This window comes from Chrysemys picta, chromosome 10, assembly GCF_011386835.1.
Source record: "Chrysemys picta bellii isolate R12L10 chromosome 10, ASM1138683v2, whole genome shotgun sequence".
In the NCBI taxonomy this organism is placed as follows: domain Eukaryota; kingdom Metazoa; phylum Chordata; order Testudines; family Emydidae; genus Chrysemys; species Chrysemys picta.
In genome coordinates, this window is record NC_088800.1 from 48,720,197 (window position 1) to 48,742,818 (window position 22,622).

The following is a 22,622-nucleotide window of genomic DNA, read 5'->3' on the forward strand; positions in this document are numbered from 1 at the left end:
TTTCAATCTCTTTTCATAGGAGAGTTTTTCCAACCCTTGATCATTCCTGTTGCCCTTCTCTGAGCCCCCTCTAGTTCTGCAATATCCTTTTTGAGATGGGGTGACCAGGACTGCACACAGTTTTCCAGACAAGGTTGCACCATTGATTTATATAAAAGTATTATAATATCCTCCATATTATTCACCATGCCATTCTTTATCATTCCTGTCGCCCATCTCTGAACCCTCTCTAATTCTGTAATATCCATTTTGAGTTAGGATGATCAGTAATGCACATAATATTCTAGGTGAGGATGTCCCACCGATTTATATAATGGCATTGTACATTTTTCTGCATTATTCTACAGCCTGTTCCTTATGCATTCTAACATCTTGTTAGCTTTTTTGACCGCAGCAGCACATTGAGATGAGGTCTTCACTGAGCTGTCCATAACGATGTCCTAGAATGCTCTAGACTGAGGCATGCATTTCCGTAACATGGTGCAAAACCAAACTAAGCTATCTTCATTGCCAGTCTCCTCCCTTCTCCCTGAACACTGCTATGACCAGAATTCCAGTTGTGGCACCAAGATGCACAGGATCAGGGTGGAGATACATTAGTCTGCCAGAGCCACTCCTTCCTAGCACAATTAGCAAATAAAGGCATTGCAAACATCAAGGAAACACAGAAGAATGTCTGATGAACGTCACCTACTCTCAGTCAGTGGGATGGAGATGACGACACCATTCCCTGTCCCAACCCAGAGGCGGTTGCCGGCGATAAGCAGGGCTGTGATTCGCACAAATGAGAAGCCCAGCTTTCCAGTGCCTGCCAAGCATGAGTGAGAATTGCAGAATCAGTGAATACAGTATCACTTGGAACAATGCCGCCTAACAAACACTGATGCTCCGTGCTCACAAGAATAACAAACAGGCTATTTCCTGACTGGCACTGCCTTCTCACCTAGCATCTTGCTGACATACGGCTCTATGTCCACATCCTGGAGGTGCTGATGGGTGTGGGCATGATATAGCCTCAGTGTGGAGTCCAGGCGGATGGAAACCCACACCCCATCTCCAATCCATGCCAGCTGCCGGACCTGACTCTCCCGGCGTGGGTGGGCATCAAAGGATTTCTGAAAGGCCACATAGGGGGAGCAGCGTGAGTTCATTCCTGGGCTGGGGGCACTCATTGGCTTTCAAGACTCCTGGGTCAGAAGCATAAACTAAGGAGAAAGCTCCGAAACCTCCACTACAGTATGCAGAAGCTCCTCAGATCAACTGTGTGATTGGTCAGCCTGTTCCTCTGGTTTCCTCTCCCTAGAGAGAATTGTTACAGTCTTAGATATTCTAATAGACTGCTTTGGAACTGGGACATTAATGAAATGGCTCATGCCAAAGAGTGAAATGAAATGAAACTATTTTGCCTTACTCAGGGTACTTTCCAAACAATGCAACAGGAATCTCCCAGCACTTCTCAGTCAAGTTTTTAAAAGCACAAGGATGAGGATCTTGCTGGGGGTGAGTGAGGTGAATTTACTGGTTGTGGATTTACTGTTTATATTCCTCCCCCTTTTATACCAATTGCATCCTACAGGCATTGTTACTCCTGTTACATTATAACAAATCACAATTTCAACAAGATGGGTTTTAAACTAGCATCTTGCTCTTCAATTAAGTGGAACCCCCACAACTTGCTACCCGCACCTGCCCATTTTGCAGTCATATACTGCCTGCAGCCAAGCACGAGTCTGATTTCCTACCAAGTGAGACATACTAGGGACAGGTACAGATGCCCAGTCCAGCCTCATCAGTTAAATGAGAGGAAGTGCTAAATTGAGATGTGATCTGAAAATTCCATACAGGGAGGAATGAGGGAGTGTGTCAGGAGTGCTATTCTGGCAGATTTCCAGAGTAACATGACCTCCAATTACAGTTCTTGCCCAACCAACATGGAGTAAGCAACGAGGATACAAAGGCTCTGCATTCCCTCACTCCCCTGCAAAAGAGCAGCTAGAAAAACAAATACACCAGGAGCCAGCAACCTATCTTTACTCTCACTTTCACATACACACATGCGCATGCACATGCACACACACGCACCCACAGTCTCCTCACCACACATATGCACGCACATGCACACACACACGCACACACAGTCTCCTCACCTCAATCTGCATTGTCTTGGGCTGGATGACATGGACTTTGTTCTTATAGCCGCACCAGACTCTATCATACACAACAGCCATGCAGCGGATGGAATGGTGGGTGTGACCCAGGTCCATCAGGTGATAGTTGCTGAGATCCCACTGACCATCTAGGGAAAAGAAAAGACATTAGAAGGGGTGTTGTATATTTCATCAGATGTTATGCACAACACTCATTTTCTTTTCCATTTAATTCTGGGACTGTCTCATACTTTCCTGTACATGAAAGCTGTGTTAGTTATTTAAAATGCAGCCATAGGTAATCAATACTCTTAGTTTTCTGAGTATTCACAGAGGAGCACAAGACTGGCCAAGAACCCTCAAGAATAAATTATTCAGAAATACAATTCATACCAACAGAACAAGATAAAACACAGGAGAGAAGTCCTAATACATAACTATCATAACCTGAAGACTACAGAAATCTTTGTGCTGCCAAAAGTGAAAACCATTTCTGCAGGAAAACACACATAATAAGCAACACAACGAATGACAGGTTGTTTATTATATTAAAATAGAATGTGGAGATTCTGAATGTATAAATAATTGTGTGTGAACTCCTGCTAGACTGGCAGTGGAGGGTCATGGATTATAGGACACACACATCAAAGATCATTTTCCTTAGATTGGTTAATAGGCCACAGATTAATACTACTACTTGGGGTCAGAGCCTCGTGCCCGCTAACCACATGGCAGTGCATGTGGGGTTGGGAGCTAAAACTCCCAAAATCTGGCTGATTAAAGCCTCCGTTCTTATTGTGGAAAAATCGGAAAGAGTCCAGCGGAGGGCAACAAAAATTATTAGGGGGCTAGAGCACATGACTTATGAGGAGAAGCTGAGGGAACTGGGATTGTTTAGTCTGCAGAAGAGAAGAATGAGGGGGGATTTGATAGGTGCTTTCAATTACCTGAAAGGGGGTTCCAAAGAGGATGGATCTAGACTGTTCTCAGTGGTAGCAGATGTTAGAACAAGGAGTAATGGTCTCAAGTTGCAGTGGGGGAGGTTTAGGTTGGATATTAGGAAAATCTTTTTCACTAGGAGGGTTGTGAAGCACTGGAATGGGTTACCTAGGGAGGTGGTGGAATCTCCTTCCTTAGAGGTTTTTAAGGTCAGGCTTGACAAAGCCCTGTCTGGGATGATTTAGCTGGGAATTGGTCCTGCTTTGAGCAGGGGGTTGGACTAGATGACCTCCTGAGGTCCCTTCCAACCCTGATATTCTATGATTGTGTGAAAGTGAATAGACTCCCCAAAACTTTTTAATGAGCTACAGCAAAAACAGCGGGGAAAAAGAAAGCAAATCCAATGGGACTATCTCAAAGCTTGTTTGGATGAATCAGTCTTCTCTGTAAGGGGCATTATTCTCCCCATTTTACAAACAGAGAAGCTGAAGCATAGTTAAATGATTTGCCCAAAATCACTCACAGCCAGGGACAGAACCCAGATCTCTCACCTCCTAGACCTATGCTCCAACTACTAGAGCACTCAGGCTTCTTCTGAAGACATATGACTTCTAGGTCAGGAAGGATTATTGTATGTTTAAAATGTATGTTCTGAATGTATGAATGATTAGACCTGAACTCAAAGTTCAGATTGCCTAACCAACCATAACAGAGGTTGAATCAAAATTGGTTTCCACACAGATAGCAGTCTGTCCACTTTAGTGTGTTGTACTGACCCCACTGCTCTGATTACACTCAGAGAATTCATGGAGTAACTGAGTAAGAAGTCTAGCTCTGGGAACTTCTGTCACAACTGGAGTTCTCAGGTGTGAATGCAGCTGGGAGCTGCAGTGTAACAGAGATGATCTCTAGGGATGCAAAATTAGCCTGCAGCTAGCAGGATAAAGAATTACAGCCCAGAAGTAAGAGGAGCTGTAATGATTTAGGATGAGGGTAATACTTTTATAGTAGCCATATATTTTAAGAAAATATTCCCCAGCAATCTGGCACCCTGCCATCTTGAATCAGAAGGAAGCACTGACATGCTTAATTCATTTCCAGAGATTCTGCTTCTGTTTTGAAGCTGGCTAGTTCATCTTTGCTGCTTTGATTCTTACCTTCTCCTCGGTGGAATATGGCTAGTGTTCCATCTGCCAGGGCAACAAGAACCCGTCCTTTCACATGCCTGAAATAATAGAGAAGAAAGTGCTTATGAAAAAGTGGCAACAACAGGAAATGCTGCTGGATTCAGATGTTTTAATGGTCTGCTTGGTTTGGGGAATGAGAGATTCCTTCTCCCACTCTCTTGGTTACAAATCATTTCCTGTATCTAGACAAATCACACATATGGTCATGCCACTATTCCTGCTAAATCCAGCACTTGCAGGCAACATTCAGCATGTGTCTGAGAGTCACACACATAGCTTCTTTATTCTATTGATAGCACTACTGACTTCATTATTAAACTGGCCGGGGGCACCAAGGCCCTGATGAGTTTCCCCTCTTCTTTTCACTGGCTTTACAATAGTGTAACTCCACTGATTTCTAATTTACACTAGAGTGAGTGAGAGGAGAATCAAGCTGTTGTCGAACCCCCCCCCCCCCCCCCCCCACACACACTACTTATTTCCAATATTCAGTACAAGCCTGCAACTGGGAAAGAAGGTAGCTCAGTATGGGTATGGCAACACTGCACACTAAGCCTGGGCTCTGACTCAGGTTTGAGCCCAAGCCCCACTTCCATCTACACACAAATCAGCCTGACTCAGGTTAGCAAGCACTCAGGACCAGGTTTCTAGGACCCTGATATGGGTGTGGGTCAGAGCCCAAGTTCTGCATGACTCAGGTCCAAGCCCTGCCATTTTTCAGTGTGGATGCAGGTCTAGCCACAGACCCAAATCAGAAGGTCTGTGTAGTGCAGTATGGATGCATTAGCACAGCTAAGAGAACCAGATCCAGCAACTGTAAACCCAGATTTAAAATGCAGTGTGGATGCTCAAGCATGGGCTTGGAAATGCTGAATCTGTAAGCCTGGGTCCCTCAGACCTGGGCTTAGTGTGCAGTGTAGAAATACCCTCTGAAGCTTAAATGGATCAGTGAGCAGGGATGGGTTGAGACCCCTTTCCCACAGACCTTTACTGATTTACACAACTCTACCAGGGTGAGGAAAAGATGGCCAGGCAAAGAACCGATCAGTGACAAGAAAAGTAACAAATTCCCTGGTTTAGAGTCCCCAACTCAGTACACCAACTTACACCAGGCTCAGCACAGAATCCTTCAGCTTTATCGAATGCAGACACTTCTTCCAGTTGGACACGGCCGAGTGCACATACAGCCTGGGAGAAGGGAGCAGACAATGATGGTTAGCAGGAAAGTCCATAAACCTACAAAGACTGAATTGTGAAGTAGGGTTTGAGTCTTTTACTCTAGCACCAAAGGAATTTGCGAAGTACGGGTGAGTTGCTCTGCCTAAAATCAACTGGGGGCTCAGAATATCTAGTGCAGCAAGGATGCACTCTTTAAAGGCAATGGTACCTAGATCTATGGGGTTTTATGAATGTGGGTGACATATAGGGTTCTGTAAGATAGCAGTGAACCTACCAGCCATTCTGTGCTCCAAGCCACATTGTGGGTGCAGCACTGGTGCCTGTTCCAGCAGCATCACCATTCACTTCCTGCTCTGGCAGCATTGTGCTTGACTCTGCCTTTTGCTGCCCGTTCTCACTGCAGAGACAAAACAGACCTCACAAGTTCATTATAGGTCACATCTGGGGCCAGAGCCATCCCTTGCATATGGCGAATTGGGTCGACCACCCCAGGCTGTGACAAAATCATAGAATATTAGCGTGGAAGAGACCTCAGGAGGTCATCTAGTCCAATCCCCTGGCAAAGCAGGACTAACACAAACTAAATCATCCCAGCCAAGGTTTTGTCAAGCCAGGCCTTAAAAACCTCTAAGGATGGAGATTCTACCACCTCCTTAGGTAACCCATTCCAGTGCTTCACCACCCTCCTAGTGAAATAGTGTTTCCTAATATCCAACCTAGACTTCCCCCACTGCAACTTGAGATCATTGCTTCTTGTTCTGCCATCTGCCACCACTGAGAACAGTCTAGCTCCATCCTCTTTGGAACCCCCTTTCAGGTAGTTGAAGGCTGCTATCAAATCCCCCCTCACTCTTCTCTTCTGCAGACTAAATAACCCCAGTCCCCTTAGCCTCTCCTCGTAAGCCATGTGCCTCAGCCGTCTAATCATTTTTGTTGCCCTCCGCTGGACTCTCTCCAATTTGTCCACATTCCTTCTGTAGTGCAGGGACCAAAACTGGACGCAATACTCCAGGTGTGGCCTCACCAGTGTCGAATAGAAGGGAATAATCACTTCCCTCAATCTGCTGGCAATGCTTCTACTAATACAGCACACTGCTGACTCATATCCAGCTTCTCATCCACTGTAATCCCCAGGTCCTTTTCTGCAGAACTACTGCTTAGCCAGTCGGTCCCCAGCCTGTAGCGGTGCATGGGATTCTTCCTTCCTAAGGGCAGGACTCTGCACTTGTCCTTGTTGAACCTCATCAGATTTCTTTTGGCCCAACACTCCAATTTGTCTAGGTCACTCTGGACCCTATCTCTACCCTCCAGCGTATCTACCTCTCCCCCCAGTTTAGTGTTATCTGCGAACTTGCTGAGGGTGCAATTCCAGCTAAGTCCTTCTCTCTCCACTGCTGGAGAGAGACTGTTTCAGCAGCTGCCTCACAGCCCTTTTATAGGGCCAGCTGTGGCCTGATTAGGGCGTGGCCCCAGCTGTGACTGCTTCCCCAATCAGCCTCTCTTATTGCTTCCCTGGAGCAGCCCTTTCCCAGGGCTGTTTTAACCCCTTCAGGGCCGGAGCTGGGTAACCGCCCTGCTACAACAAGAAAAAAATACGGTTCCTGCCCCAAGGAGCTTATATCTAAGTATAAGACAAGAGAGCATACTCCATGCAGCCAGCCTACCTGTTCTGTCTAACAGGTGCCTGAGCTGGATCTGGATCTGTAAAGATATGCTCTGTAAGTGGACCAGGCCGGACTTGTGCTGGTTCTGTTTCAATTGCACCATTCTCTGGTACCTCTGTAGCTTCTGTTGCCTCCTCCGTGGACTGGGACTGATTGATCTTCCCATTGCTGACTGCAGCCACCTCACCTAGGGAAGGGGAACATGTAAGGTGGATGGGAAACAAGAAGGAGGGAACTATTTTTAATATATATATATATATATATATATAAATAAAAGTTTCTGGTTTCATGATTATTCTTGCAAGTCAGACAGCTTTTGTGTCTGCTATTATAGATTCCACAAGCCTGTGTATAGATGGGGGAGTACTAAAGAGAGATCTCTGCACTGAAGGAGAGGAGTCTGACAGTATTTTAAGGTGAGGTGTGGTCTATGTCTGATAGGGTGTCAGAAACTCTCTATGGCCGCCCGTTCCACTGAGGATCTGATCAGAGTATTTTTACTCCCCTTCCCACACTGACTTCTTTGCTCACCTCAATGAATTAGTGAGTTTATAGAGAGACATGGGTTGGTAAAGGAAAATGCTAAGAATAGCAGCAAAAGTGATAGATCAAGGACATGTCATCTGTCCAAAATATTCCACTCTGTTAACTCCAGTACTGTACAGCGTAATATGGATCATTCATAAGGAAGAGGAAAGGAACACTCTGGATTCTAAATAGAAGGTCTCAAAGGTATAAACAAAGGGGATGGCCAAGATGTTTATGACTTAGACCAGACTGCAAGACTTCTTGGGGATCCCCAAGGACTTCAGGCCAGGAAGGGGAGTACTCAGATGAAGAAGAATGTGGCTACATATGCCTTGTTATAGGCACAGGGTGAAAACCAGATCATCATGAGATCTTAGTCCTGAGACTCACTCTGTCCCTTATCCAGCACGGGGGTGTCTCCACGGGAAGAACAGTTACTGCGTGGCACGTTGCACCGGGTTGCACAACCCACCAGAGTGATTCCTGCAAGGACTCCATCTGTTCCAGATGACTCTTCTGGATTCACGTCTCCCTCCAGAAAGATCTCGCCTGGAGGATAGTCACTGTCACTAGCCGCTGAAGGGAAAGGAAGAGACTCTTCCATAAGTGTAATAGCCACTCTACCCTATTTTGGCTTAGCAGTATTCCTGAGATATCCATGGAAATATAACATTCTGATGATGAGTTTATCAGTCTCATGAAGACACCACAGCCCCTTGGAGAGTGCCCTGCCCAGCCTCCATATCAGGGCCAGGTCTGTGGAGCCCTTACTCACCCTGGTGAGCACTTGCTCACATGAGTAGAATTCTGGAAGTCAAAGGAACTACTTACATGAATAAGTGCTCATCACATAGGTAAAGTCTCCACAGTCTGGTTCTACATGAAGGCAGGATATGGGTGACCATCCATGGACACAGTTGCTGAACTGGTGACAGCAGCTTCCACTTGTTAGCTACAGAACAACTAAGAATCACTTGCGACAAATCTGAGGAGTTGATGAATCTGTTCAAGCTTGAAAGGTGCCTTTTCTCACTTACCAGGGATGCTGGAAATGCAGAGTACGTGGGCATTACAGACAGTAAACTGATCCACCACTGTGCCAGGCTGGTTGGCATCAATGATCACGACTTTACTTGTAGAGAGGGTACTTGTGAGGATCCAGACTCGGCTGGATGTGGCATCCATCTCATGCAGCTCCTTTGCCTGCAGGAGATAAAAATGAAGGGAGAGAATCAGCCCTCCTGAGACTCCAGCTAATCAATCAGTCTTTGACAACATTAGTGTTGAAGAGACCAGCCTGCCAGCTCTGGAGAGTGAACACCTCTTGTTAGCCTCTGAAGATACACAAAAATAGGCAGTCACAATGCAAACTTCCGCCATGCTGCAAGCTCCAGCATACCTCAGCCCAAGCCCGCGGAGACCACCTATGGGGCGAGTGGTGAGTTTGGTCCTTAGCCTCGCTGCTGAGACTTACAATTAGTGACACTGGGAACTCATTTCATAGAGGCCACCAAACAGCAGTCAGATAGTAACAACATTTAGTTACTATAACCTGGGTTGCACTTGAACTATCAGCCTAAGCAAGGAAGGTTCCGTCTACTATTAGCACAACCAATCCATTTTTAAAATTAATCACAGTTCCCCAGACATAATCACAGAACAGCCATACATTCCCTCTAGGTGGCTTCAAACTGTTGTAACATTGGGTTCAGTATCTCACTGGGTTTTACTGGGTTCAGTGAAAAAAGTTGCTTTCTAGAATGGGAAGTTCAGAAGCAGTGGCTCGTTCCATTAAAACCTCTCTTGCAATGGTAAAACAGGGCAAGGAATGAGCTCACCAACACACCTAGCAATAAACCCACTTCTTAGCTCAAAATACAACTGGGAGGCAGATGGGCTTGAGGGTGAAACCCACCGGTTATTAGAAATCTATTGCTGTATTATCCTCCTTCCCAGAGGATTAGCACCCATCCTACTGTGGGAAGACATGGAAGCCAAGAGTAACCACAACCTTGCAAAGATTTACAGAGCAACCTACAGCTCTACTGCACTTTCATTAGTTATCAGTTACAAGTCAGTCATCACTGGCTCTATCCCTTTCCATCCTCATAGCTGCTAACATTTCGCCATTTGGAAAGCTGAATGAAATGAGCCATTGAGTTGCCTGCCATTATTGCGTCTGTCTGCTTGATAGCAGGACAGCAATGCTTCTGTATTACAGAAGCAGCATTAGTCATCTTGCACTCAAGCTCCAATACCATGATTCTCAACACATCCTGTTCCTGCCTGAATCCTGATACTATTTATGAAAGACTGCATTGTCATTTGGCATCAAACGAGCTTTTTATTCTAATAAAGCACCTTGTATCTGTAGATCTCCAAGCACTTTACAAAGGGGAAAATGGAGGTTTGGCCAGGGTATATGACTTATCCAAGATCAGAGTCATTGGTGGAGCTGGGAACAGCACTTGCTCTTATCACTGGACAATGCTGCATAGATATTAAACCAATGGTAACAGGAGGAAAGACTATGCAAACAGCCAGTACATATGAGACATACAGTAACGTCCTCCCTTAACGTCCTCCCGCTTAACGTTGTTTCAAAGTTACGTCGCTGCTGAATTAGGGAACATGCTCGTTTAAAGTTGTGCAATGCTCCCTTATAATGTCGTTTGGCTGCCTGCTCTGTCCACTGCTTGTAAGATTCTGTGGAAGAGCAGTGACTTTACAAGGGAGCATTGCACAAGTTCCTCTTCTCCGCATCCTCCCCCTCCCTCCTAGAGCTTCCCCCACCATCAAACAACGTTTCGCGGCGCTTAGGACTTTCTGGGAGGGAGGGGGAGGAGCGGGGAAGCGCCACGTCTCCACTCCTCCCCCTCCCTCCCAGAAAGTCCTATGCGCCGCTAAACAGCTGTTTGGCGGTGCTTAGGACTTTGGGGGTGGGGGGAAGGGCGGGGATGCGGCTGCTCTGGAGAGGAGGTGGAGTGGGGGTGGGAAGAAGTGGGCCTGGAGTGGAGCGGGGACAGGAAGTGGCGGTCCTGGAGCATCCCCTGGCAAAGTTGGTGCCTGTTCTTTTCCGGGGAAGCTGCCGCTACTGCTGCGAAGGTGCTTCCTAGTGTCCTTGCCTGCAGCGGGCTGTGCCTGTGTGGGGTAAGCCAGGGACACTTCCCAACCACAGTACACTACAGTACTGTACAGTATATAATGCCTTTTGTCTGCCCCAAAAAAATTTCCTTGGAACCTAACCCCCCGCATTTACATGAAATCTTATGGGAAAATTGGATTTGTTTAACATTGTTTCACTTAAAGTTGCATTTTTCTGGAACATAACTACAACATTAAGTGAGGAGTTACTGTAGTTCTAATACTATGATGATGGGTGTGCCATATAAGGGGGGCAGGTGAGGACAGAAGGAGGAGGGGAGAGAATCAGAGGGTCCCTTTTCTGACCTTTTTCTTTTCTGGAGATGTGTGGTTACTCTTGGTGTTCCCTTCTTCCACCTCCCGGTCACAGGTGAGAGGATCACGTCCAGGATCTGACTTCTGTCCACTCCCAGAATCCTGTTCAAAAGGCTTCCACCCCATCAGGTTGACTCCAGCTGCGCACCACAACTAAATGATCAAAGCAGAAATCTTAACGGACTAAGAACTATTTGGGGACCAGAACCTTACTCAATTCAAGTACCTCTGCAGAGCATTCTATGTACATACCCAACACTTAAAAAAATTTAGGGGAGGAAGGAAAGAGGAAATCTGCTGTCTAGTAGAAGCCACTACATTTCCATAGAGACAATTTAGCAAATATGATTAGCAGATATTAAAAGAGAAAGAAAATAATAAACTGCGTGTGTGACCTAAAATCAGGCTGGTGAAAGGTCCACAGCATTCCACTGAAAAGGGTCCCCAGACTCTCCTAGGTGAAGAAGCAGAATGTTTTCTTTACACATCAATAACCATAGAACAGGCAGCACTAATGGAGTCCCCAATTGGAAACAAGGCTGTTAGGGCATGACTCTGAAGTATGTACTGTTGTCCTACACGCATTAGAAATAAGTCATTCCAAAGGCAAAGCAGGAGTAGAAGTCTTCAGATTTAACAGAAATTTGGAACAATTGGGCCATGTCAAAAATTTCAAACAAGCTAAAAATTGCACCAGTAATCTGACCATAATCCATACCCAGGGATGTGCACCACTCACAGTCACAATGGTATGTAGAACAGTCTATAGCTGAATGTTTACCTTCATGGTGGGGTCCTTCTCCACTAGAGGGCGACAGTACACAGGCACAGGGACATTTTTCATGCGGGTGTCTTCCTGGCCACCATTGGGACTCAGCTGTGGGGGAAGAGGAGACAGAGAAAGACAGTACAAGGGTGTGATATGATTACAAGCCAGCTATAACAATAGAGCTATAGCCATAAAGGTGTAACAAAAAAATTAGCCTTAGAAAGACCTTGCAGTTACTCACTGCCAGTGCCTGTGTATGCTTCATCACACACCTTGTATGGAATGAAGCCTCAAATGGCCTGGAACCAGTATACCTGTGAGACCACCTCTCTCACCATGATACACTGCCAGAATTATAGTATAACTGTAAGAGCATCCCAATGCAAGAGGGCCAAGGGCTCACTTTATCTGGTAGTGAGTGAGTGAGTTAAAGCTGGCATGACCAGTTCAGTGTACTCCAACTCACTAAGGTCATAACTTGTATCCAAAAAATGTCATATAAGCTATTAATAGAAATCACTGATCATTAATATTACTGTTTGGTGTAAGTACGGAACACAAATTCAAAATTACAAACATATTAGAAATTGTGTGTCCTGACAGGCAGGGCTAAAGTTATTCCACTCTAGACAAAGGGAGATGCCTTCCAGGTGGCTGAATGACATTCAATGTACATTAAGAGATAATGGGAATGCAAACAACATAGAAGATAAACAGGACCATCAAGACAGCAAGGGAGGAGATTGCAGGAAACAGAGTAATTTGCACTGTAGCAAACACCGGGGGATGGGAGGGAAGAAACCAGCATGGAGCTTCCTCCACCACCAGACTCCATGTTGCCTTCCTAATAGCTTAATGAACTTTACTTTGGTGGGTAACCTTCAGAAAAATTCACTAGGTTATAAAAGGAAAAAGAACCCCCAGTTATCTTTCACCTGAAATGACTAAGGAATTGGTGCGGGGGGAGAAGGGATAGCTCAGTGGTTTGAGCATTGGCCTGCTAAATCCAGGGTTGTGAGCTCAACCCTTGAGGGGGCCATTTAGGGAACTGGGGTAAAAATCTGTCTGGGGATTGGTCCTGCTTTGAGCAGGGGGTTGGACTAGATGACCTCCTGAGGTCCCTTCCAACCCTGATATTCTATGAGTACTTTGAACTTTGTAGGAGATCCTGACCATAGGAGTGGTCAGCTATCTTGCTGGAAGATGATAAGAATAAAGGCTTTAGATTGTATTGTTAAGCCTTAGCTGCTAGAAAGCATTTTTCACTGGTATTTGCTTGTAACCATTTCTAACTCTACCCTTTATACTTGAACTCACTTAAAATCCAATCTCATACTGTTAATAAACTTGCTTTACTTTTAATCTAACCCAACCCAGTGCTGTGTTTGATTTAAAGTGAACGTGAACTCTAGTTAATGTGGCAAGCTGTTGGGATATTGTATCTTTAAAGGAACAAACAAACCTTAAATCTCTCTGAATGGTCCAAGAGAGGGCTGGACATTGCAGAGCACACAGTTTTGGAAAAAATTGGGATTGTGAGTGTGTTGCGGTCATCTTGCCAGGTGTAACCAGAGCGTGGCTGCTGGAATCAGAGCTGCTTAACCCACAGACACTCAGTGCAGGCTTGTCTGCTGGCTGGAAAAATCCAGACAAGAGCACCACACAGCAGAACCTTTTGAAGCACTTGGGGAGTTACAGGGCAGGCAATGACACAACCCCTTACTGGTCTAGATTGCCCCCAGAACGTGACATATGGTCAGCACAGACATTACTGGTATATTCTCCCTTGATCTAAGGAGAGCAGGTGGCTGGCAGAGCATTCTGTAAGGGCCCCAGGACACTGGAATGCCCTCCCACCCAGCTCCAAAGCAGCCTGGGGATTTGTCAATGTTCAGGGCCCACTGCAGGGCCCATTTCTGTCACCAGACCTTTGATGAGAGGTAGGTGGATTGAGGTGTAGGCCAACATATTGGGGTGATGGTATTTGATCTTGCTGCTGGGCAGACCAGAGAGCTGACTGTGTTGTATCTGGAGTTGTAATTTTAAATAATGGTCAGGGCACTCAGAGCCTGTGTATGGACTAAATTGAAAAAATAAAGTAAATAAAAATAAGAATGGGCTCTAGTGGAGGAAGAATTATTGCTGCTTCCAGACTGAGTTCTTTCAGAAACTTCCATGCAAGAGAACTCCCCCTCCAATGACTGCAGAGGGCATATAGAAAGGATGAATTTGACCCAAGCTCACCAGACAGACAGCATGTGTCCACAGTATCTTTTATTCAAATGCTGTACCAATAAAAAGTATATTTACCAGTAGGGGGAGTTAGGTCTCTACTGGTTTCATTTGGGATTGTAATCACCTGTTCTTCCCCCTCAGCCTTGCAGCAAATGGTTCCTACCTGCTTGTACTTGGCGGGAAGACTCCACCCACAGGCCTGTAAGCGACCGTCATCATTCCGCACGTGCTCTCGGACCTGGCGGTACTGCTCGCGCTTCTGTTCACGACGTGTGGATGACGTACAGTCACTGAGGAGAGAAGCAACAGTGTTACTTCTCAATCTATGGTTAAAAACAGAGGCAGAGGGTCAAGGAAGCGTTGCCATGGCAGGCGGAAGAAAAGCAGTCAGAGGTCAAAGAATACAAAGCAGGAAATAAAAATGTCTTTGACAAGAGAAAAGGAGGAGCAGGAAACAAGAAAGGTGGACCCAGGGAAGCCCTAATCTCTAGCTCCCTTCCATCTCACCCACTGTGGTAGGATAGGTCCTTGGGAACACTCCTAGAACCCTTCAGAGATAGAGAATCAGCTTTCTAGGAGACAAACATTCATGGGATAATAACCTATGATTATCAGCTTAGGTTCCTTTGCATTTTACTGACCCCATGACCTCCGCTGGAAAATATTCCAAGTCTCTCCTTCTTTCATTCCAATCAACTGTTTAATCTTTTCCACATTTAAAAACCCTCTCTGTTGGCTTGCTGAGAAGGTGAGCAATTCCTTTGAAACTGCAGAACAAGTGGTCAGCAAGTAGGGGATGCAAGCAGGGCCGAATTTCCAGTTAGGCACAGTAGGCACATGCCTAGGGGCGCTGGCGTTCTAGGGGCACCTAAATGTCAAAAGTGGGTTAAAAGTTAAAAAATTTAATACATACAGCTCCCCTGTGGGCAGCCAGGCTCCTGGCATGGGTTGGTGGCTGCCCAGCCTGTGGGGCTGGAGCAGGTGAGTGTCCAAGTCAGCCTGCCTGGGGGAGCTGAGCCGTAGCTGGGCGTGGCGGCTGCTGAAGGTGCTGGGAACGTCCCAGTCCCTTCCCAATCTCGGCCGCCCCACTGCCTCCACCCCATGCTGGGAAGGGAAAGGGAGGGACGGGGCTATCGCCCCATTCACTTGCAAGGGCAGAGCTGTGGGAAGAGGTACAGTCCCACACTTGCACCTCGCCTGGGGCGGATGGGCTGCTCCCTGCCTCGGGCTGGGATCATCATGTGTGCTGGAGGATCTCATGCCTTCCTGGAGAGGCTATGTTTATATTTCTTTTTGTTTAATTTCTTATGGAAAACACGAAGGGAAGCTGCAGGCAGGGGGTGGGCTCTGAAGATGCTGTGCCTAGGAGCGCGTAAGGTGTAAATCTGGCCCTGTGTGCAGAAGTGACATGTCTTCATCTCCAGTTCAGAAGCCAAGAACATCACCTCCATGATGCTCCCAGTCCCAGCTGAGGTGAGGAATCAGGTTGTGGCTGTCACCAGGGTGGATAAAAATCAATTATTTAAAAAAAAATCGGATTTTTTAAAATTTAAATTGGATTTATTTGATAAAATGCTTTTTGGGGAAAAAATCTATCCAACGATAGTTTTAATTAAGATACATTATAGCTTAAAGATCTCTCATCATGAAATAGGGATTATAAATTCTAATTCTATAGTATTAGACAATATATTCATGTAATGTTTAAGAAAAGTTTTGTAAATGAGTTCCAATAGTTCATGGATTAGGGACCCAATCTTATGGGATTCAAGGGGCTTCTGTATAGATTATTTAGGTTCATCTTTCTATCTACCCAATGGGATTCAGTGCTCAGTCTAGAAGATACCATCAGAGATGCTTAGTTTTACAGTTCTCAAACTGTGGATTTGTGTCTCCAGAGATAACATGCTTGTTAAAATCAAAAATGTTTTTAAATATATAAATAACATATAGAGGTGAGAAATAACAGACCTCAACGCTATTGTCCCTCTGCAAATTTACCTCTCTCTAAAAGTGCAAAGTTTCAAAAAGTTCAATGCATAGAAGATGGTTGGGGACTGAATAGATCTGGACAAGGAGAAGTCTGGAGATAAATGTGAGAAGTGGGGGACAGGCAGTAGAACCAAAAGTGAAACTGTTTGAGCAGCATATTCCAGAAGGCTTGAAGTCTTTCTGAGTGTAGCCTTCATTGATTTGAGATCTACCATACCATTCTCTCACTAGAAGGGAAAACCTATAATGGCAGCAGGGCATAAAAGAGACCCAGTTTGGGAATATTTTAATGAAGTTCCTCTACCTGTGGGTAAGCCAGGCATGTGTGCAAAATGCAAACAGTGCAAAAAAGAAATGCAAGGCCTGGTTGCCCGAATGAAACAACATCATGAGAAGTGTTCCTTCTCAGGAGGAAGCTGCATTGAAGATGATGAAAAGTACATGTCTGAACATGTAGGATCTTCAGGTTGGTAAACTTTTTTATTTCATGCTTCTTTCTTAAGGACTGCCTGTCTTCCTTCTGGACATGTTGGAGCAAAAATTATAGTTGTTACTCTATGGTACTCATTTTAGATGCAGTTGTGATAAAAAATAAATAGCTGAAATAGGCAGATCTTCCTTTTACAATTTCATCTTTAAAGTAGTACTGAGTGTCAGTGAATGCAATGAGTAATACTAAATGAGCAGTATTGTAATAATAATTAAATAACTGCATTTACTTATTTTGTCTGACGACTATCCACCTTCAAGATCACCATCATTTTCTATAGTTTCAGAGTTATCTGCCAATGATAGTGTTTCATTCACATCATGTATGTCACATAGTCTCAGTATATCACCTGTAGCAAAAAAACTCCATCATCCAGAAACAACCATAGATAGGCTTGTGATAAGAACCAGCAGATTAAAAAAAAAGAGATAATTGATGAAAAAATTGCCCAGTTTGTTTATGCAACAAATCTCCTTTCCATATGATTGAGAACCCACACTTCATTAACATGGTTCAGTCATTAAGACCAGGATACAGTCTACCCAACAGAGTAGATGTCGCAGGCAAACTGCTGGATAAAGTGTATGAAAGAGAAATTGAGCAGTGTGCAAAAAGGTCTGGAGGATAAAATTTTTAATCTGAGTCTTGATGAGTGGAGCAATGTCCACAATGATCCTGTTGTATGTGTTTGTCTGACAACAGAAGAAGGGAATGTTTTCCTTACAGAAACAATTGATACGTCAGGAAATGCACACACAACAGAATACTTACAAGAAGTAGCAGTAAAAGCTATAACAAACTGTGAAAAAAAATTCAAATGTTTAGTATGCAGCGTGGTCACAGACAATGCTGCAAATGTATCCAAGATGAGAAGAAATTATTTAGAAGAGAGCGAAGAGACCTAAGCTAATAACACACAGTTGCAGTGCTCATTTGATGCACCTCCTAGCCAAAGACTTCAGTGTTCCAGAAATAAAGGCTAATGTTGTTGAAATTGCAAAATACTTCCGTAACAACTACTTTGCAGCAGCTGCTCTGAAAAAAGTGGGAGGAACCAAGCTAACTCTCCCACAAGATGTGCAATGGAACTCAGTAGTGGACTGTTTTGAGCACTATATATCAAGAACTAGCCTAATCTGATGACGGTTTGTGAACAAAATTGTGAAAAAATAGATGGCACCGTCGCAGCCAAAGTTCTCAACATTGGGCTTAAGAGAAAGTTGAACACATGCGGCGTACCCTGAAGCCTATTTCTGTAGCCTTGAACAAAATGCACGGAAATAGCTGTTTTATTGCTCATGCTGTTGAAATTTGGAAGGAACTCAGTGAGATCTTAAAAAGAGAAATATGCAATAACAAGGTTAAATTACAAGCATTAAAAAAAATGAATGGGATAAACACCATCTCCAGCTCATTTTCTTGCAAATATTCTCAATACTCGGTACCAGGGTCAAACCTTAACTGCTGAAGAAGAGGAGTTGGCTATGACATGGACATCCAGCAATCATCCCTTCATAATGCCAACTATAATAAACTTCAGAGCTAAGGGTGAACCATTCAAGAAATATATGTTTGCTGATGATGTTTTAAAGAAAGTCACACCAGTGAACTGGTGGAAGTCACTTAAGCACTTGGATTCAGAGACTGTTGGAAGTGATAATCTCACTTTTAACAGCAGTAGCTTCTTCTGCCAATGTAGAAAGAACGTTTTCTTCCTTTGGACTAATTCATTCCAAACTGAGAAATCGTTTGGGACCTGAAAAAGCAGGAAAGCTTGTTTTTTTTTCCAGATTATGAACGAACAGGAAAATGAAGGTGAAGACGACTGAGTTAGCTGCAGAAGCCAACATTTTAAGTTTCTCATGTTGACCTGGCTGACATAGTCTATTTAATATTTTTTTAATATTTCATTTAACTATTTTAGTTAAAAACAATTTTAACAAAAACAAACCTGATTTTAAAAACTTGAATGTTTAAGTTCAAAAATTCATATGCTTGTTTTGTTAAAATATTATATGTTTGCGGTTGAAGAAAAAAAATCCAGAATACATAACGTTGTTGTTTTAGTTAAATAAAACAATTTAAGTGTCTGTCTGGTGATGTTCTCCTCCTAATACAGCAAGGCAAGAAAATCCTCCAAATATTAATGATTAATCTGTTGAATTGGAGATAGTTCACCTCCCAATGATTTCATAAATAACTGCTTCAATTACCATTGGTAAATGAAATAACCAAACAATCATTCATTTTCTGATATAGCTGTAAAACTAATCTGAAAAGTTTTCAAAATAAATCACTTAAAAATGTAAAGTGTGTACCTTCTAAAAATGAAACCTACATCAATCTCTGAGTTGTGAAGAATATGTATTAAGGTTATAACAACCAACAAGAATGCACTTTTATGTAGAAATCCATGATTAAGTCAAGTCTTCCTGACTAGTGATTTAAATCATAATTTAAATCAATTTGATTTAAATCAAATCCACCCTGGCGGTCACCCTCTCATATGGGTCTCCACTGAGACAGCACATCACGCTGTTTACTAAAGCCCAAATTGTGATTTTAATCACACAGATGTAAATCTGAGAAATTCCATTGACTCCAGTGGAGTTACTCCTGATTTACACTGGCATAACAAGGCAAAATTTGGCCTTTGGCTATATTTTACTAATAACAAAGGCTATTTAAACATCAGTTTCAACTCCCAATGGGTTGTTTTTATCATTCCAACGTACAAACAAGAGCAGCAAAAGAACACTCTGGACAGCATGAAACTAATAGGTATCTATAACCTAGAGAAGGGGTTCTCAAACTTCATTGCACCGCTACCCCCTTCTGACAACAAAGTCACTTTATGACTGGGGGTGTGTGTCGGGGGCACAGCCCAAGCCCCGCCATCCTGGATGGCAGGAGAGGGGGCCATAGCCTGAGCCCCGCCATCCTGGATGGGAGTGAAGCTCGGGCTTCAGCTTTAGCCCCAGGTTCCAACAAGTCTTAATGCTGGCCCTGGCGATCCCATTAAAATGTGGTCGTGACCCACTTTGGGGTCCACAGTATGAGAACCGCTGACATAGAGCTTCACAGTCTAGAAAGAACCTCTACCATTCCTGATCCAGTGCACTTCCAACAAATCCCTTGTAAAGCTGCACAGGGAACAGCACTCTACTGTCACATAATCCAAACTCCTTCCACAAAACACAACTCAAAAACTAAAAGCTGATAATCACAGACCACATGCAATATAAACAAAGAATTAAAAGTCCACTGTAGCAGAGGGCACAATTCTGCAGCAGCAACAGTTGAGTGGCCCTCTTCCAGCACTGTAAGTGTTAAAATCAAAAACTGTAGCCTGGGCAGTGCTGCTGAGAAAGCACCCAGGAGTCTCCAGTTGAGCCCTGGAGGGGACAGAGGAAAGAGGCTGGTGGTGGTGTCCTCAGTATCTCTACCAAAACCCTTCCTCATCCTCCCACATAGCCAGTGCAGACAATAGTGTTCAGGACTTGATCCAGACCTTGTGGGCAACTGAATCACAACAGGGCCACTTTGCTCCTGGCTCATCTAGGTGAAATCTCATCATGGCCTATGGAGCACAAGATAAAACCAGAGATCTCACATTTGGGAAGATAGAGAGCGTACAGCTAATCTGCTGAGCCTGCCCCTGGGAGAAGTGAGAGGTGAAAGTTCAGGTGGCTATACATAAGAGCCTGGCGAAATTCCACAGCTAAGTATAGAGTTAAACACCATCTTTAACAAGTAACACAGGCAGAGGATCCATCTTCTTCATGAAACTGATTAATGTCACATATAAGCCACAGTCCTCTAAAAAAAGCCCATTTTAAAACAATTTGGTTGCCACTTGGCTGATCCACAGAGAGATCTGGCTTTGAACATAGCAGGTGACTCACTCTTCAGGGAAGAATTCGAGGGTGCGGCTGCCAGAAGAGATCTGGCACATGGTATGACTGCGGCGTTGGCTGAACCCAGCTGCTGTTGGAGACTTATAGTGGATGTTCACTGATGGGTAGTTCCTCTTCGCAGGCGGGGGACTGGAGGAAGAGCTGAACAGGCGACTAAAGCTGGGAATGGAGAGAAGCCAACAAATAAGGAAAAAGAAGAGCAGAAGGACAATCTGCAACACAGATTCAAAATACGGAAGAAACAAGCATAAGAACAGGAGTCCTGAAAATCCTTCCATCGAATTGCCCAGGTCTGAGTGCAGTGATCCTTAGTACTAGAGATGGGCTTATGTCTGTGTTTGGTTTCACCAGTGGAGGCTACCCTGTTCTGAATTAGTTATATTACGATTACTGTTCCTTGCTGTAAACTGATTCTGAGTACATGTGAGAGAGTCCATTCCACCTCTCCAGTCTCAGATGTAAGTAATCTCCACAGGATCTGTAAAACAAAAGCTATGTGTAGTTTAGATCTGATTTCCATTTTGCCTGGACCAATGATGTTTTTGGGATAGAGTGGTTCAGATAACAGCTTAAATTTTTGGCTCATCTCTACTTAGATTCTGCTTCTTGTGCTTACAGGCTGGTGCCTAAAATAGTAACAGCAACACTATCCTCTTTTTAGTCTGCACAGACCATCCAGTAACTTACAATTGCCAAATGGTGGACTTCTTCTTCTCCTGGACAGATGGGTGCTCCCGGGAAGCTCTGAGGACAAATGTTTCAGACAACCATTAATTTCAGCATCAGACCAAGGAGATGTTTCCTTTATTACCCAGCTTCAGGGCAGCTGGTTGGCTCCAGCTGCAAAGAGGGGAGGGGGCAGACCTGGGGTATGTCTACACTACGAAATTAGGTTGAATTTATAGAAGCCAGTTTTATAGAAATCGGTTTTATACAGTCGATTGTGTGTGTCCCCACATAAAATGCTCTAAGTGCATTAAGTCGGTGGACCGCATCCACAGTACCAAGGCTAGCGTCGACTTCCAGAGTGTAGCTATCCCACAGTTCCTGCAGTCTCCGCCGCCCATTGGAATTCTGGGTTGAGATCCCAATGCCTGATGATGCAAAAACAGTGTTGCGGGGGGTTCTGGGTACATGTCGTCAGGTCCCTCCCCCTCCGTCAGAGCAACGGCAGACAATCGATTCACGCCTTTTTACCTGGGTTACCTGTGCAGACAACATACCACGGCAAGCATGGAGCCCGCTCAGCTCAGCTCACCATCACCATATGTCATCTGGGTGCCGGCAGACGTGGTACTGCATTGCTACACAGTAGCAGCTCCTTGCCTTTTGGCAGTGGATGGTGTATTACGACTGATATCCGTCGTCGTCGTACTCCTCAGTGAGTTCAGTCAGACGCACCTGGGCAGACATGTTTTGTCTCCTAGAGACTCAGTCCTGCCGGCAGTTCTATTGAACCGTCTTGACGATGATGGCTAGCAGTCGTAATACAGCATTTTCTGCCAAGCACCCAGAAGATGCCGATGGCTATCAGTCATGCTGCACCGTCTGCTGCCAGCTTAAGATGTAAAAAATAGATGGACCAGATTTGTTCTGTATTCATTTGCTTCCCCCTCCTTCGTGAAATCAACGGCCTGCTAAACCCAGGGTTTTGAGTTCAGTCTTTGCGGGAGGGGGGGGGCATTCTGTGTGACAGTTGTTTGTGTTTCTCCCTGATGCACAGCCACCTTTGTTGATTTTAATTCCCTGTAAGCCATGTCATCACTCGCCCCTCCCTCCATCAGACAATAGTTTCGCGCCTTTTTTCAGCCCAGACGCCATAGCACTGGGATCATGGAGCCCGCTCAAATCACCGCGGCGATTATGAGCACTATGAACACCACGCGCATTGTCCTGGAGTATATGCAGAGCCAGAACATGCCAAAGCAAAACCAGGTGAGGAGGCGATTGCAGTGATTGCAGCGCGGCGACGAGAATGATGAAGAAATTGACATGGACATAGACCTCTCACAAAATATAGGCCCCAGCAATGTGCAAATCATGGTGTTACTGGGGCAGGTTCATGCCGTGGAACGCCGATTCTGGGCCCGGGAAACAAGCACAGACTGGTGGGACC

At 44.7% G+C, this 22,622-nt stretch overlaps 1 protein-coding gene across 41 annotated transcripts in view; it reads right to left on the minus strand.

Annotated features, from left to right (window-relative positions):
* The window catches only part of MAPK8IP3 (mitogen-activated protein kinase 8 interacting protein 3), a 169,664-nt gene that overhangs the window by 16,231 nt on the left and 130,811 nt on the right, over positions 1 to 22,622 (minus strand). For 21 of the 41 annotated variants that reach the window (XM_024110534.3, XM_065559766.1, XM_024110543.3 and 18 more), the window contains 14 exons: positions 21,194 to 21,250; positions 20,495 to 20,665; positions 14,271 to 14,430; positions 11,885 to 11,980; positions 11,095 to 11,256; positions 8,682 to 8,847; positions 8,035 to 8,220; positions 7,117 to 7,303; positions 5,727 to 5,849; positions 5,381 to 5,461; positions 4,244 to 4,311; positions 2,148 to 2,296; positions 944 to 1,115; positions 695 to 808 (listed from right to left, as the gene is read on the minus strand). In XM_024110534.3, the coding sequence (XP_023966302.1) occupies positions 695 to 808; positions 944 to 1,115; positions 2,148 to 2,296; positions 4,244 to 4,311; positions 5,381 to 5,461; positions 5,727 to 5,849; positions 7,117 to 7,303; positions 8,035 to 8,220; positions 8,682 to 8,847; positions 11,095 to 11,256; positions 11,885 to 11,980; positions 14,271 to 14,430; positions 20,495 to 20,665; positions 21,194 to 21,250 (1,892 nt within the window). The remainder of the gene's footprint in view (positions 1 to 694; positions 809 to 943; positions 1,116 to 2,147; positions 2,297 to 4,243; positions 4,312 to 5,380; positions 5,462 to 5,726; positions 5,850 to 7,116; positions 7,304 to 8,034; positions 8,221 to 8,681; positions 8,848 to 11,094; positions 11,257 to 11,884; positions 11,981 to 14,270; positions 14,431 to 20,494; positions 20,666 to 21,193; positions 21,251 to 22,622) is intronic. The other 20 variants (XM_065559770.1, XM_005294381.4, XM_065559763.1 and 17 more) reach the window with 1 other exon arrangement.